Raw genomic sequence first — 15,958 nt, 5'->3', positions numbered from 1 at the left:
TAAGAAAATGTCTGGCAACAGGTGTGAGGGTTTTACATTTTTGTTGGTCTTTTGTTGCATTCCTGATGCTGAGATGGTGCTCTGAATGTCTCTTTTTGAGTGGTCGACAGGTTTTGCCAATATAGTGCTTCCCACAGGGGCACTCCAAATTATAAATGACCCCTGCGGAGTCACAGGTTATATAGTGGCAGATTTTCCATACTTTTCCATACTTGTCAATGTAGGAATCTTGTGGAACCATTAGGGAGCAGGTTTTACATGTGCCACATTCGAAGGACCCTTTCTTAGTGATTGTAGTTTTGTTATCTTTTGCAAAGTGGCTGTGGACCAGAATGTCTCTAAGATTGTCAATGCGTCTCCACCTTGTTCCCCAGAATTTTTTCCAAATCCTTATCAGTTTTAAGGACATTAAGGTGTTTATTCAATACATTCTGAATATCCCGCCACTCTTGGCAAAAATGTCCTGATAAATAGTATCTTGTCAGGTTGATCATTTTTCTTGTTGCCAGGGACAAGAAGTTGTTCTCTATTGTATACATAGACCTCCTTCCTAGTTTTGCGAATTGCCGTTTTGCTGTACCCTCTGTTCATGAGTCTAGTCAATTTGGTTTGCTCTTTCATCATAGATGGATTGTTTGGAGCAATTATTTTTTGTTCTCAGGTACTCCCCCTTGGGGAGTCCCTTGATGAAAGAGGGAAGTGGGCACTGCTACTATGTAGCAGAGAGTTTGTGGCTGTACTCTTCCGAAAGATGTCTGTAGTCAGTGATCCATCCGTTTCAACGCTAATGCGAAGGTCCATGTACTCAACCTCTTTTTGGCTGGTGTGGAAGGTGAGCTTAAGATTAAGCTCATTGTCGTTGAGCTTCTTCATGAATTCCATGAAAAGACCAAGGTCCCTATCCGCACACTATCAGCAGGTCATCTATATACCGCAGCCACAGCAGTACGTGCTCGGTATATATTTCATTGTTCTCAGTGAAAACATGCTCGCATTCCTACCTGGGTGGAGCCACTGGTTCTCACTGGGTCCGCTGAGCCAGAGACGCTGAGCCAGAGACTCTCTGACTCCTGAGCAACGGAGGACTGACAGCGTTGTATCACATGTGCACAGGTTCCCTTTGCAAGCCATCCATCAGCCCCCGCGACTCACGGTCCTCTTCCCGACGATGGTGCAGCAGGCTGGTGTAGAAGTAGCAGTTCTCAACCAGACGCTGACCGTGCGGAAGGACACGTGCAAGATCGTGGCATACCCGTACCCGCTATTGATATTATTTATGCGGGACATCTCACCTGCTGCATCTATCCTTCAATAGGAAAAGTTATACTGGGGTGATTACATATAAATCCTCAGCCTATTGACAAACCGATTGTACGTTCTACAGGCGACCTACTCATGAGCTGTCAGTGCTTATAAAAGTTACAAAGTAACACAATATATCCTCTTTCATACCTGACGCTCTTGATACTAAGGAATGTACATGGTGAGTTAAGATGTATTATTCTTTTTAATTCACATTTCTGTGTTTCATGTTTGTTATTGTGTGTCAATATTTTGCTACTATTTTAAATGTACTCAATAAAAGTTACATTTTAATAAATCCTGTCTTTAGTGCACCACACAGTGAAATACTTTTCTTTCCCCTGTAATTAAAGGTTTTATCTTTGCTGTCGAACCGCCAGCAGCATGGCGCTCCATCTGACTGAGACGCGTGTGCGTCCCCCACGCACGCGCGTCTCAGTATCAGGGCGGCGGGGCGGCGAGGCGGACGCAATACTGTCGCCTCCCGCTCGATAGTGCTGGGGGGGACCCGAGGAGGCTGCGAGGGGGTGCGGTCGCCCGGTGTTGGCACCGGGCGACCGAGGGCAGCACCGTCGGAAGGGGACGCGCGCGCACCTCGTGCACGCGCGTCCCCTTCCGGGATAAAGATGGCGGGGATGCAGGTGATGGCGATGGCGACGCCATCGCCATCACCTACAAAGATGAATCCCGATACATCTGTATGTCCAGTGGTAGCACACGCTCACCTATTTCATTCAAACTAAAGATAACAGTATATGAGGGTTCCTGTGCTAATAAAAGTTTAGAATTTTCCTGTGCGTCATTACACCACCTTTTTCTATTTATATTTTTATTAGCCCTTCTGCTCTTTGGTAGGTTTCTGTCCTCTCCAAGCTCACCTTAGGACACCTATGTTATGGTTTGACAGGTGTACCGTCCCAATAGACAAGAGGAAACATTTCACCAAGTAATGATAAATAGACTGCATAATAACATTGTTACTGTGGGCAACACAAACATTTTCCTGTGTGCTGATTACATAAATGTCCCAGAATGTCCCAGTGCCTTTAGATTATTTGTCATACTAGTTATTGAAATAACTTTGAATTTCAATGACAGAGATATTGTAAATTGCATGTTTTGAATCTCAAATAGGCTCAGATAGATGAATTATATATAGTTTTCCAGTACTACACCCACACAATCTATGCTGGTTATTGTAATGACCCGGAGAGAACTAGATAGGTGATTCTGCATGAGTAATGCAACAAGTGCACCAAGCGTATTCAAAACAGGATTGTTTTATTATCCCAGCATTACCGGCAATCAAAGTGTTACATGCTAAAATTCCAGTAACCATGTACAGAATCGGGCATGGATAAATCAATAACGTTTTACTACGAATAGAAGGTAATCCTTTGTATGAGTACATTATGGAATACACTGGTTTATAAATGATAGGTGTAATCTTATCCTCTGGTCATGAAATAAAAAACCGCACACTCTGCGGTGTCCTGCTGAGCAGAAATAAAATCATAATGCTCTTACCAGTAAGTTTCAAGTTGAAGTTATCCTTTTCCTGTATCGTCCCCTCTGTCCATAGATCCCACTGTATGGTAAAGGGCAGCTCTATGTGTTTGCATTGGCAACCTCAGGTGTTGGTTCAACTTTGTGTGGCAATTGAAGAGTTGTTCGTTGTGACCCCCTGATATTTTATTTTATGTTCATGAGGTTATTATTATTATTTTTCTTTTATTAAAGCATCACATAGCAAACACACTGCCTGATTATGGCCTGATCGTTAATCTGCAAAGTTGCAGATGACTGTGAGGAGATAGTCGTTGCCCAGACTGAACGATAACCCGCCCCGGGTAAAGCTGTGAGTAAATTGGGAATGGATGGCTAACTGGCATCCACTCGCAAATCCATATGCAATTTCCAAACCATCAAAAAGTGTTAGCAGTCTGTGCAAATGTGAATAGCTCTGACCCTTACACTAATCTGCAACTGAGACAGGCTGTACAAGGTCAGCGCTGACATCTCAGACCCTCCATTTAAACATTTATTTTCCTGACATATTCCCAGAAAACATCTGGATTCCACCCCCCAAACGCTGCCTTCCTTTCAGTCAACCTCCAGCCGCTTTCCATTTACTATCCATAAGCATTTTCTTTCACTAATCTGCCTGTGCAGTGTGTACTGTATGTTACGCATGCATAGTCATTTCATAACTCTGAATCAGGCCCACAAGACAATATAGTACACCATGTGTTAAATCCTGATTTCATCCATTCTCATTAACCCTTTGTCGTCCAAAGTTTGTTTTGCAATTCCAACAGTCTGGTTTAAAGGTTTAAATTAATTGTATTTAACATTGAATGTTGAGCAATGTTAACGTTCTTATTTTAAAGTGACTCACCATTGGATCTGCTACTAGCGCTAGGGCTATTGAGCCTGACTAGACGTTGGACCTTAAAGGGTTAAAATACAATTACCAGTAAGGTTCTCCAGTATCTCAGAGTTTATGCCATTCCTTTTAAGGGCTGTTTTATTTAAACAGAAAAGTTCTAGTTGCTTATTGGGTGCCACGGTTCATTAAAATATTTTGTACTTATGTAATATCTGGGCTCCCGTTTTTCTTATGAGAACGCGTCCGCTCGCCACGCTTCGGGCACGGTGGCTCGCCAGACTATATAAAATCAACTCCATGCGTAGTTGGATAGTAGGGGTATGAAAAGATGGGGTGCATTTAACATGGGAGCCCAGATAATACATAAGTACCAAATATTTGTACTAAAATGACATGTTAATAATTTATCCCAAGAGCCACCTTTTATAACAGTATCAAATCGCTTAGAGGTTTACATCAAACTACTCTGATCTACAGTATATTCTCTCCTTTTAACATGAAAGAAATCAGCATAATAAAGTAATAGTTTATTCAAGTATGGCGTGGAATGGAAAAGTCCCAATCTGCTTTTCTAATATGGCAGGCAATGACTAAAGCAAACTATTCTTGTTGAATCCCCAATAGCTGTATTCACTAACATATGTAGGGGTTCAGCTAAGGCAGGACAGAGAGGGCATAATTGCTGAGGGACAGAGGGAGAGGGACATTAGTGAGGGAGCAGGATTTGCAAATGTAATCAGGGAGAGCAAGGAAGGTACAGTAAACCAAATCACAGTTATCCTCTCCCACTGTAATATTCTGTAAGTTATATAAACTATACTGTATGGTGGCCACTGTGATGTTCTGTAAGTTATATATACTATACTGTATGGTGGCCACTGTGATGATCTGGACATTGGCCCTTATTCAGATCTGATCGCAGTACACATTTGTTCTCAAAATGGGCAAAACCATGTGCTCTGCAGGTGGGGCAGATATAACATGTATAGAGAGAGTTAGATTTGGGTGAGTTATTTTGTTTCCGCGCAGGGTAAATACTGGCTGCATTCATTTTACACTGCAATTTAGATTTCAGTTTCAACACACCCCACCCAAATCTTCAGTCTCTCTGCACGTGCTACATCTGCGCCACCTGCAGTGCACATGGTTTTGCCCATTTTGAGAACAGATTTGTGCTGCGATCAGATCTGAATAAGGGCCATCATATTGCAGTGACTGCAATGTTCTGTACTGTATGGTGGTGACTGTAATGTTCTTCACATTATATGGTGGTTATATAGCTATATGGTGACTACTGTCTACTGGCAAGGCAGTGGGGTCACTTGGCAGAACTTTTGCCCAGGTGACAGAATGCCTCATTTCACCCCTGAACATAAGCGTTCTCTCCCCTGCTGACACCAGGAGGCTGACACACAGCTCCCTTGTTTAACAGATATGATTTAGTAAAATAATGAATAATACTTCTTGTTATTGTATATTAATTAACACTACAGTGCAATAGAAAATATAGGAAAGGAAAAAAGAAAAACAAATAGAAAGATGCTTGACAAACTCTGCATCTACAGTATGTTTCTTTTTTTCTCTGCATCCTTTTCAATTTTTATTTTCTATTTATTTCTTTTCATATTCACCCTGTATCCAAGCGATGGTTTTTTCCATTGTGTGTTACACAACCAAGGCTTATATTACATCTTGTTTTGTAGCTTAACATTTCCCAAATCCCATCCTTCCCACTAGTGCTGTGTGCTACACTTCCAGACTTGAAATGTTTTATAATATGAATATTTCAAAAGCAATAGCATTAGTTCATTTTCAGGTTTCCTCAACTACTGTAATCAGCAGAATGCGTCAATTAAACATGAAAATTGTCACAAAATGAATAATAGGAAAAAAATATTTCCTTTGTTTTGTTAATTTTTATTAAATGCAGATTCGGTACTTATGTATTATCTGGACTCCCATGTTAAATGCACCCCATTTTTTCATACCCCTACTATCCAACTACGCATGGAGTTGATTTTATATAGTGTGGCGAGTGCAGCGTTCCACCGTGCCCGAAGCGTGGCAAGCGGACACGGTCTCATAAGAAAACCGGGAGCCCAGATATTACATAAGTACCGCAGATTCTATAAGATATTGGTTGTGATTCAACGCCGCTCGGTAACATGCAAGCGGATATACGCGAACACATCCCCTCGCATGCGGCCGATGGGGAGAAATCATTCGATGGTCACCACCCATTATTTTAAAGTGTGACGTCAGCCATCTGCCCCCAGCAGACATTGGCACGCTTGCGTTCCCAGAGGAACACCCAGCATTTTCATGGGGATGACCATAAAATGCTGGGCGTTCTTCTATAGGTGCCCTCTGCCAACTTCCCTCCCTACCCTACCTGTACTAACGCATCGGCGACTGTGATAGCGCCAAAGGCATTCATACAACGTAACAAGAAAAATGGAGGTTCCAATAATCAAGGTGCAGCTGTTAATAATTCACCGTTTTCCAAAGGGTATATCAAGATAGTCTGTGTTTTCTCAAGTCCTCCAACCAATGTTCATATTAAGCAAAAAAGTACCCAGAAGAAGGAGGAGGGAAGAAAAAAGGGGGGAATTAACTCAAATTCATTGACAGTGTGAATTATTTTGATCCATAATAATAAATCAGAGTAGCTGTTGCAGTAAACATCTAAATACTTAAGGACAAGCAACGAAGTACAATACAATATGGTCTTCTGTTGCTGTAACTGTAGCACATCTGCTTAAAGGTTCAAAAAACTGTGCATTCAGAGATGATGGTTTGCATACTTTATGTTGTAATGCAAGATTATTTGAGTTATAATTGTTAGAAAGCAGTATACTCCAGCACTGTCGTCTGCTCGGTCAGTGATGGCTTACCTTGATACTCCAGCTTGACATCCCAGCATGTTCTGCATCACTTTCAGCATGGCCAAATAGTGAAACTGTAGCAGGGCATGCTGGGATGTGTAGTTCAACAACAGCTGGAGTGTCGAGGTTAGTGCTAGGTACTAGGAACCAGAGTCTGCTGGTAGGTGTGACCTCCGAACTATATCCAGGGCAGCACGGACAGAGTAATGGTTAGCATTACCGCCTCATAGCACTAAGTTCATGGGTTTTATTCCCGCCATGGCCCTAACTATATTTTCCCTGTGGTTTCATGGGTTTTGTCCGGGTACTCCGGTTTTCTTCCACAATTCAAAGCTATACTGGTAGGTTAATTGGCTCCCAACAAAATAATTAACCCTAGAATGAATGAGTGTGTGTGTGTGTACATGTGGTAGGGAATGGAGATTGTAATCTCCACTGGGGTAGGGACAGGTACAGATATGAATGTTCAAATAATCTCTGTAAAGTGCTGCAAAATATGAGTGCGCTATATAAACTGGTAATAAATATATTTTCCAGCCATCTTTACTGTATAATGATACAGTCCTGTGCAGAAGCACAGTACTCAGCTTCTACATACACTACTGATGTGTTACCACTGGTTACTGCATTACAATTGTGTTTCTGTAACCTGTTACTGTACACAGTGAAGTTACAGTGACTCTTTAGCAATTTAGTCCACAGAGCTGCTGCTCATTGTGAGGCAGATATACTAAGCATTGGAGATTGATCAAGTGGACAGATAAACTACCAATCATTCAGCTCCTGTAATCTTTCAAACATAGCCTATAACATGGCATTTACAGTAGGAGCTGTTTAGCTGGTATTTTAGGTGGGATGTACTAAGCTAAAAATGCGGTAAAACCACCATTTTCTGCGGTTTTACCACATTTCCTGTATGAATCCCCGCCTGCCGCATTACCACATAGCAGGGTATCGCCACCTTTGGGTGGCAATACCCTAAAGAAGCCTATGGGCTTCTTTTCACTGCCCGCCACCTCCACTGCAAACCCGCCGCCTTTGCCGACCCCCCTCTCCCCCTGCCTCTGGCTTACCTTGCTGCAGATCCTCCAAGACCTGGAAGGTAAACCCCCCTAGCATGGCAGCCGGACGTCCTTCCTGCTGCAGGGGGGAGGAGGAGGCTCCGGGGACAGCCATGCTAAGCTGTCCCGGGTGAGGGGAGGAGGAGGTGCCAGCGAGGTGATGGAGACCCCCCGCACACCACATTACAGGTATCGCGGGGGCCTCCGTCACTGCTCTGCGTTGCCAGCCGCATATGTTAGTACATATGCGATTGCATCGTGGCGGACGGGTGTTGAGGGGCGGCGATGTATAGTAATACATCCCGCCCTTTATCTCTCTCTCCCCACTGTATCACTGTCTAAAGAGTTCATCTAAGTGTAGAGTATAAACATTTTAGGAATCAGCAATTTCTCAAACCACTGTGTCTAGCACCAACAATCGTTCCATTATATGTTTGGTCTGAACAACAGCTAAACCTCTTGACCATAACTGCATGCTTTTATTTTTTGATTGGCTGATTTGATACATACATACATTATTGATCATGTGTACAATTGTACCTAATAAAAGTAATAACTGAGTGACGCATTGGACTCTGTGTGGATGATTAGTTTTTAGAATCCCATAACCCATATACTATGTGTGTGTGTGTGTGTGTGTGTGTGTGTGTGTGTGTGTGTGTGTTAAACTGCTTTGCTCAGCAAATTTTATGTAAACATTTGCCTTTTCATATTGAATTTGACTCATGAAGAAATAGCACTACCCATGCAATATGCTGCATCTTTATATATGACGAATTAGGAAACAATACCACACACTGTTGCAGGATATTACTCTAAAAAAATATGACAGGTAGAAACTGCTGCGTGAGCTATTTTTACCATGGAGCTAATGTTTTTAGAAACAAACACACTGGACTACTAAGCTTCTTTCCTCAGGCATGTTGAAAACTGAGTAGCGTGACAAATAATCTCAGAATCCTTGATGTGTGTTTTTTAATATAAATCTCTCACTCTTATTCACAGCTCCTTATGAAATCTGCCCTGAGGACTATTTGATGTCTATGGTATGGAAAAGAACCCCAGCTGGAGACCTGGCATTCAATCGATGTCCTCTTAATGCTACTGGTAAATGTTCTGCTATTAAGATATATATACATTCATATAAGGCTATATGAGTAACGTGCAAACATGTTTATTTGTCCCTAACAACATTTACAAGCTCATCATTGCACCCTTCAAATAAGCATTTATACAAATTGAATTCTAAGAAAATGGAATATATATTGTATAGCTCATTTTCCCAATGGTATAAAGCTAAATAGAGCAATTTGTGAGATTGCCTTTGCATGATTTCAGCATTGCTATTGAAGCTAACAAATATTTTCTGCATCTTGTGTGACTCATAGGTACCACTAGCAGGCGCTGCTCACTCAATCTTCATGGCGTAGCCTTCTGGGAACAGCCAAGCTTTGCAAGATGCATATCAGCTGAATACAGACACTTGCAGCTTTCAGTAGGTGCAAAGCCAGCTTTTGTCCTTGTTATGTTTAATTCCTATTATGTCGCTGTGTAGAAAATGTAACTCATTCATATCTAGTCAAAAATGCAGCACAAGCTAAGCAAATAAAACAGCTCTGAATTCAGTTCATTCATATTAAGTGAGCCAAACACTAATCACTGGAAACTCAATTTCAGTATTTTGCTGCAAATGAACAAGCATAATGAGTATAACATATTAATTCTGTCACATTGTGTTTTCAGTTATTAAACTTAAGGTGCCCATACACGGTGCAATTCTCGCAAGTGATTTACATTTTTTTAGTTCAAACTGCATTGAGTCTAGTTTAAATTGCACTGTGTTTATTTTGCCTTGCGTTGCATGCTCTTGTGTAGTGCATATCGCAATAGTATGTGCAGACAGGTGTTTTTATACCACATCGCACCCTGTGTAGGGTAACGCATGTGGTACATACTTTACATATATAAATTACATATTGTAGTCTAGTCCAAAATATCTTATGTAGTTCAAATCGTAAGTAGTTCAAATAGCACAGTGAATAAAGCCCAAATTGCACCTAGCACATATCTCACCAAGGGCGGGATGTTCTAACATCTTCAGCCCTCTAACGCCCCCCTTCGTTGGGTACCGCATTATTAATAATAGCCGGGTACTGCATTGTTAATAATCGCCGGGTACCGCATTGTTAATAATGCGGTAAAACCCCTGATAACGGGGTTTTTACCGCATTTCTGGTTTAGAGCATCGCGCCCCATGTGAGGGCAGTTGGGCAACATTACTTGCATCATCTTTAGGATATATAAAGCAATAGTGACTTTAAGGCATAAAAAAGCATTACTGCATGTATACTAATGTAGGCAGGCTCTGTTAACAAAATCATCCAGCCTAAGGGCATCAAGAGTGACTATAAAATCATTATCGGAATAACAGCAACAGCGTCATGCATTTATGACATTTTTAAATCTTTATTTAAATTTATATGTATATTATTGTTTATTTGAATATTATTATTAGTTAATAAATGTGACAAGATTTTATTACATGCACACCTGAAAGTAATTAATTTAGCACAACCTGCTCTTGTTTCTTTTGTATGCTCTGTGAACAGGGACATTGAGGACATGCCAGCATTTCAGTTAAAACCCTATCACAGTCCTGTTTCCATGTCCCCACTCACTCTCGCTGTCTCCGTCTCTCTGTCTCCGTGTCCCCACTGCCACTCTCGCTGTCTCCATGTCCTCACTGTCACTCTCGCTGTCTCCATGTCCCCACTGTCACTCTCTCTGTCCCCATTTTTACTCTCCATGTTCCTATGTCCCCGCTGTCACTTTCCCTGTTTCCCCGCTTCACCCGCCCTGTGTCCCTATGTCAGTGCGGTCACTCTCTTTATCACTATGCACTACGTCTCACTACGCCATCCCAGTGCCCTGCGTATCCCTACATCCACCCCTCCTTACTGCCCTGCATCTCCCTATGTCCTCCCTACCACCCCCCAGCATCTCACTACATCCTCACTACCATCCTGCATCTCCCTACTTGTGTTAATGCATCGCGGCATTGTAGCAGTGGTGCTAGGGAGCACCAGCCAAAATCTTTCCTAGGGCATAAAATTGTCTAGGGCCGGCTCTGACTGTGTGTGTGTGTTGGACTCTTGTCAGTGTGTGTATGTGTGTGTGTGAGAAAGGGTGGACCCTGGTCTATGTGTATGCAAGAGTAGCCTGGTCAGTGTGACAGTGTGTGTATGTGTGTGTGTGTGTGTGTGTGTGTGTCACCCTGGTTAGCGTGACATTGAGTGAGTGCCTTTGGTCGAAGTGCCAGTGTGGAGTGGCCAGTGGTCAGTGTGATTGGTCCCTGGTTAGTGTGGCAATGAGTTTGTGTTTCCCAATGCTAGTGTGAACATGTAACCACATGTCCCCATACCACTGATGATGCTGTGAACAATGCCAGCCCCCAACCAGCTCACCATGCACAACTCTGATGGACGTGGTACTGGGGATGCTGTCTGCTTCCTGAAATTTTAAAGATGCAGCTGCAGAGGGAGCCCTGGTCCTATGGCTCTCCATCCTACCCAATCACTAATACAATCACTCACTAGGGCACCAGCAAGTCTGAGTCATGGAGCGTGAACGCCACTGATGCTGATGGTTCCCAGCTCGACCCCTATGTCACAGCAGCAAATACAGGTCCAGACACATAGTAAGAGACAATGAATGAGATATTCCCCCTTCAGGACAGGTGCCCCCAAGCAGCCAACTCCCCCGTCTGCATCTGAAACAGTACATACTGTATTACATTTTTCACAGATGCATAGCATATAATGTGCCAATCTCTACCATGTTATGTTAAATAAAAAGGGGGTCCTACCCTTTAATGCATTCCCGCAACTCCAGTATAATGGTGGCCTAATACATACAGTAAGGTTTTTTTTACCAAGTTTGGAAATGTGGATTGCCAAATAAAGATCCAAAAAGTACTTCTTTGTGGTGTTAAAAAAGTTTTGGAATGCAAAATCACCTACATCGTCAAGTGTGCATCCTCAATTGGGCGCTCCCATGGACAACATATAGGATGTTTTCATTGACAGTCCTACCTGGTTAATCAATCAATATAATGTTTGTGCTGATGCATAGTAACGAAGAAAGGAATCAGAGATTGTAATGTGGACTGGCATGTTGATTCCTGGGGGTCAAATAGATATCGAGATTGCCAGTCGATCTGATGTGTACCTAGCCTTAGATGGTAATGCAGTTATAGAGAAAAGCAAGGGACATATTTAGTAATTTGATTGATGCACCATTTCCTTCAGCATGTACATTGTTTACACATGGTGGGTGTTTAAATTTGAGAAAACAATAACCACTTTTTTAACAAAAACATAGCCATCACTTTACAGTACACCATTTGTATAGTATTTTATAATAGTTGGTATATGAACAGAAGAGCTTTTATGCTCTAAACAATAGCAACTTAGAAAAATGCTCCTGTACAGCAAATTGATGTCACAAAAATGACTTCAGACTAAATTGTGTGTTTTAAATGTGTGAAAAGCTATTGCAAAATAAAGGAACTTGCTGTTTTAAATGCATTATAGAATAAAAGGATCATTACAATAAGGTAGAAGGGCATATTTAAGAGAAATGAGTTTAGAGGTTGCAGTAAATAATTTGGTTGTGAATTTGGACTATAATTTTAATTTCACACTTGCTATATTACCTACTCCCAAATTTAATCATATCACACATATACAGGCTGGTGTTTTTTTGTGTAAACACCCAGATAGGGAATAATCTTAAGTAATCCCACACCAAACACACACCTGTGTTTTTCCAGTTTTCATATTAAGGTCCAATCATGTAATGTTTGTTTGGTACTTGTTTAGTTTCAGGGCTGCAGTTATGTAGTTTACGTAGTGATATATTGAGAATACCAATACAGCACTATGCTGCCTACATAAACTACTTAACTGCTTCTGGAGCCCTGAAACTACACAATGGTTAATATCTCCACTATCCACGTCATACCCCCAGTGTTCACGTGGGCGTGGGATTGATCTTAGAAAGTGTGGCTCGCGCAGCGAGCCACCGAGCCCGAAGCGCAACGAGCCCGTAAGTGGACACGGATACGCGTGCACTCACCACGCTTCGGGCTCGGTGGCTCGCTGCACTCGCCACACTTTCTAAGATCAACTCCACACCCACATGGACACTGGGGGTATGACGTGGAAAGTGGGAATATTATTGTGTTAGTGTGTGAAATGTGTGTTGATAGTGTGTATGTGTACTGCAGTGCATGATACTTACCTGCGTCACGGTGACATCACGGCTGCTCTCTCAGAGTGTCAAAGGAAATAAATAAAATCCGCCTGATACGCAGTGCCATGAAGCGAGGGAGAGTCCCCGGCAGACTGGAGACGCAAGCAGCTGCCCAGAGTGCGGAGCATGGTCCTGGATAAGCTGAGAGTGGCGGGGAGAGCCAATCACACGGAGTCCCAGCAAGCACAGCATGGCGGGAGTCAGCATGGAGCAGAAGCCTAGGGTGGCGAGGAGAGACGATCACACGGAGTCCCAGCACAGCACGGCGGGTGTCAGCGGGGAGCCAGATACTGGGGCAGTGGGGAGAGCCGATCACACAGAGTCACAGCACAGAATTTCGGGCGTCAGCGGGGTGCTGGAGCCTGGAGCCTCAGCCTGACAGCAGCCGTGACAGGTGACAACTCTCAGTGCTCCCCCCATGTTACTGCACATTGTTTAGTTTCACGGCGCCGGCTATGCTACGCTACGCTTAGGCTACGTTGTCAGCGTAGTGTAGAGCTGCTGCCATGAAACTAAACAAGTACCGTTTGTTTTTTGGAATCAGTGTATTTTTTTTTTTTCATCCATTTAGATGGAACCTGTTTGTAATGAGTGCCGAATGACTGAGTGACCGTCGGGATTCCGACAGTTTTTTCTCTGACATCAGAAACCCGACTGTCAGAAGCCTGACAGTCGCAATCCTTACTTACTTAATTGTGTAATTTATATCCACCAATCACTTAAGGAGTGTATAATTTATGGCTAGGACATATAGCATATGATCTACTCTAATGCAGTGGTTCCCAAACTGTGTGCCGTGGCTCCCTGGGGTGCCTTGGAACACTTGCAGGGGTGCCACAGGTTGGTGGTCCAAGATCATTTCAAATAATTTATGGTCAAAACCAGTTCTGGTGACTACCAATCATAACATTTGTGTATAAACAGAGCCCTTTACCACATGACTGAACCTAAGGATAACATATAAACAAAATTCACTTACTTTTATATTTTTTTCTACATTTTTGGCCTAGGGGTGCGTGAAAAAACGCTGGTACTCTAGGGTGCCGTGATTCAAAAAAGATTGGGAACCCCTGCACTAACGTCTTCCCTACATTATGATTCAGAATTTCTAATGATATAATGCTAATAATTTAAATGAGATGCCAGAGTCTTAAAAATTTTCACTTTTTTGGTCTTGATCATCATTCACTTTCTAACAAATGCAACTCAAAATACAGACACCAATTGAATTTCTCTTTCTCATCTTAACTTTCTGCTTCTTCCAATCTTCATAAAGAGACTGGATCTACTCCAGGTTTATCTCCTTGACGGATACAGCAATCTTCGCATATTTTCTGCTACCAATAGCTTAAATGGCAATCACCCTTGGGAAATTGTAGGAAATAAAAGGAAGCTAAGGATCAGTGTCTCATCTCTTCCCTGTTGACCTGTATACTGTACATCCACAACAGCCACCCCCCCCCCCCCCCCCGGCCCTCTGTTACATAGGATTAGGGTTATCCTGTATATTTTTCTTGGACTTCTAGCCATTAATCCGTGTCTTATCTTGTCTTTCATACTGAGATTTCTAGTAGTCTTAAAGTTATTGTACACTTTGGACGTTGGTGTGACAATTTGGGAGCTGTTCAGGGAATTAACAGTCAGTGATCCTCATTGTTGCTTGTTATTTTCTCCTCTGTAAGAGTTTTTCCATTGCTTTGACTGCAATATCCCTGGTGTTGCAAATTATATTGTAACACTTTCTACATTTCAGAAATGGGTAACAATTGCCATTTTCATTGTTGGCAGCTTATCAAACCTAAATTGAGGGTCTAGCATAACATTCTGTTAACCTGCAGGCTGCAGAATTACCAAATTTTGTGGCATCAATGAGAACTTTTCTGCTGCCCTGGGATCCACCGCAAAGCATCAATGCCAACTTCTGGTGTCTTTTATAAGAGTTGCCTTTGCAGCCAGTAAATCCAGGGCCTTTCTGTTTCTGCTAATTTGTAGGTGTCTCTATGGTCAATGGAATACCGCGAAAACAAATAAAATTAAAAATACCTTTTAGGAGTTGGGACAGGGAAATTATTCATCCTGTTGTTCTTTGTTGCCTTAATTGCCTAAATGTTTTGGTTGGTTGATTTTGCTTCTTCTTTTTTATGGATTGTACTGTTTTGCCTTACTTACACCAGGCTTTTCACAATAGTCAATCAATAGCTGCATTGAAGTTTGCTCTTCCTTTCTAACTTTGTTCCCATGTGTTCTTGATTGATACAACATCATGCAAGATTTAAGCGTTCAAAGACCAATCAGTTGGATACAGGTGTTGGATGTCTTTGCCACAGTTTTTTATATATAATTTTTATATTTTTATATATAAGTATCCATCCAGTGATGTTAGCCTCCCTCTAGATGAATACAGCACTCAATATATTGAAAGGGTGCCATTAATACTGCCTCATTGGCTTGCTTGTCATTTATTGAGTCACTTGGGCACCGTAAACCCAGTTCTAAACTGTATTTGTTTTGATAGATAAGTTTGTATGTTTTCTAAATGACCAATAAATCGTTTTTTTGCAGGCTAGTGATTTATAGCTGACATACTGTAGGATGATAGTGTGTATACACTTTTTTTCCTCTATGTTCAATTCTATCCAATCACTATCATAATCTCATTGATAGTGGAGAGAATTAAATTAAAACAAAATCTTTGTAAAATAAAACATTTTCTGTTTTTGATCTAGACTGTACCTGAGAGACAGCCCAAATCTGTGCTTCCAGTACATGTGTATAGTACTTTTTTACATGGAATTTTTATTATTTTTTATAATTATTTATTTAAATAGGAAGTGACCCGGGGGGGGGGGGGGGTGCCCAGTTCTCACTCACTGAAAATAGTGGGACTGTCTTACTGTAGTCAGGACAGTTGGGAGGTATGACTAAACTGCTATTGTAAAGCGCAACGGAATCTGCTGCGCTATATAAGAAACTGTAAATAAATAAACTGCCTAATAAGAGTACATATT

The 15,958-nt window shown here is 41.9% G+C and overlaps 1 protein-coding gene across 4 annotated transcripts in view; it reads left to right on the top strand.

The window, feature by feature from the left end:
- Positions 1 to 15,958, top strand: part of ADGRB3 (adhesion G protein-coupled receptor B3) — an 811,989-nt gene that overhangs the window by 437,352 nt on the left and 358,679 nt on the right. For all 4 annotated transcript variants that reach the window (XM_083177264.1, XM_083177265.1, XM_083177263.1 and 1 more), the window contains 2 exons: positions 8,643 to 8,744; positions 9,026 to 9,132. In XM_083177264.1, the coding sequence (XP_083033390.1) occupies positions 8,643 to 8,744; positions 9,026 to 9,132 (209 nt within the window). The remainder of the gene's footprint in view (positions 1 to 8,642; positions 8,745 to 9,025; positions 9,133 to 15,958) is intronic.

Source organism: Crinia signifera, chromosome 3 (genome assembly GCF_055691185.1).
Source record: "Crinia signifera chromosome 3, ASM5569118v1, whole genome shotgun sequence".
Lineage (NCBI taxonomy): Eukaryota > Metazoa > Chordata > Amphibia > Anura > Myobatrachidae > Crinia > Crinia signifera.
The sequence above is the reverse complement of the archived record's forward strand: the minus strand, read 5'-3'. Positions and strand labels throughout refer to the sequence as shown.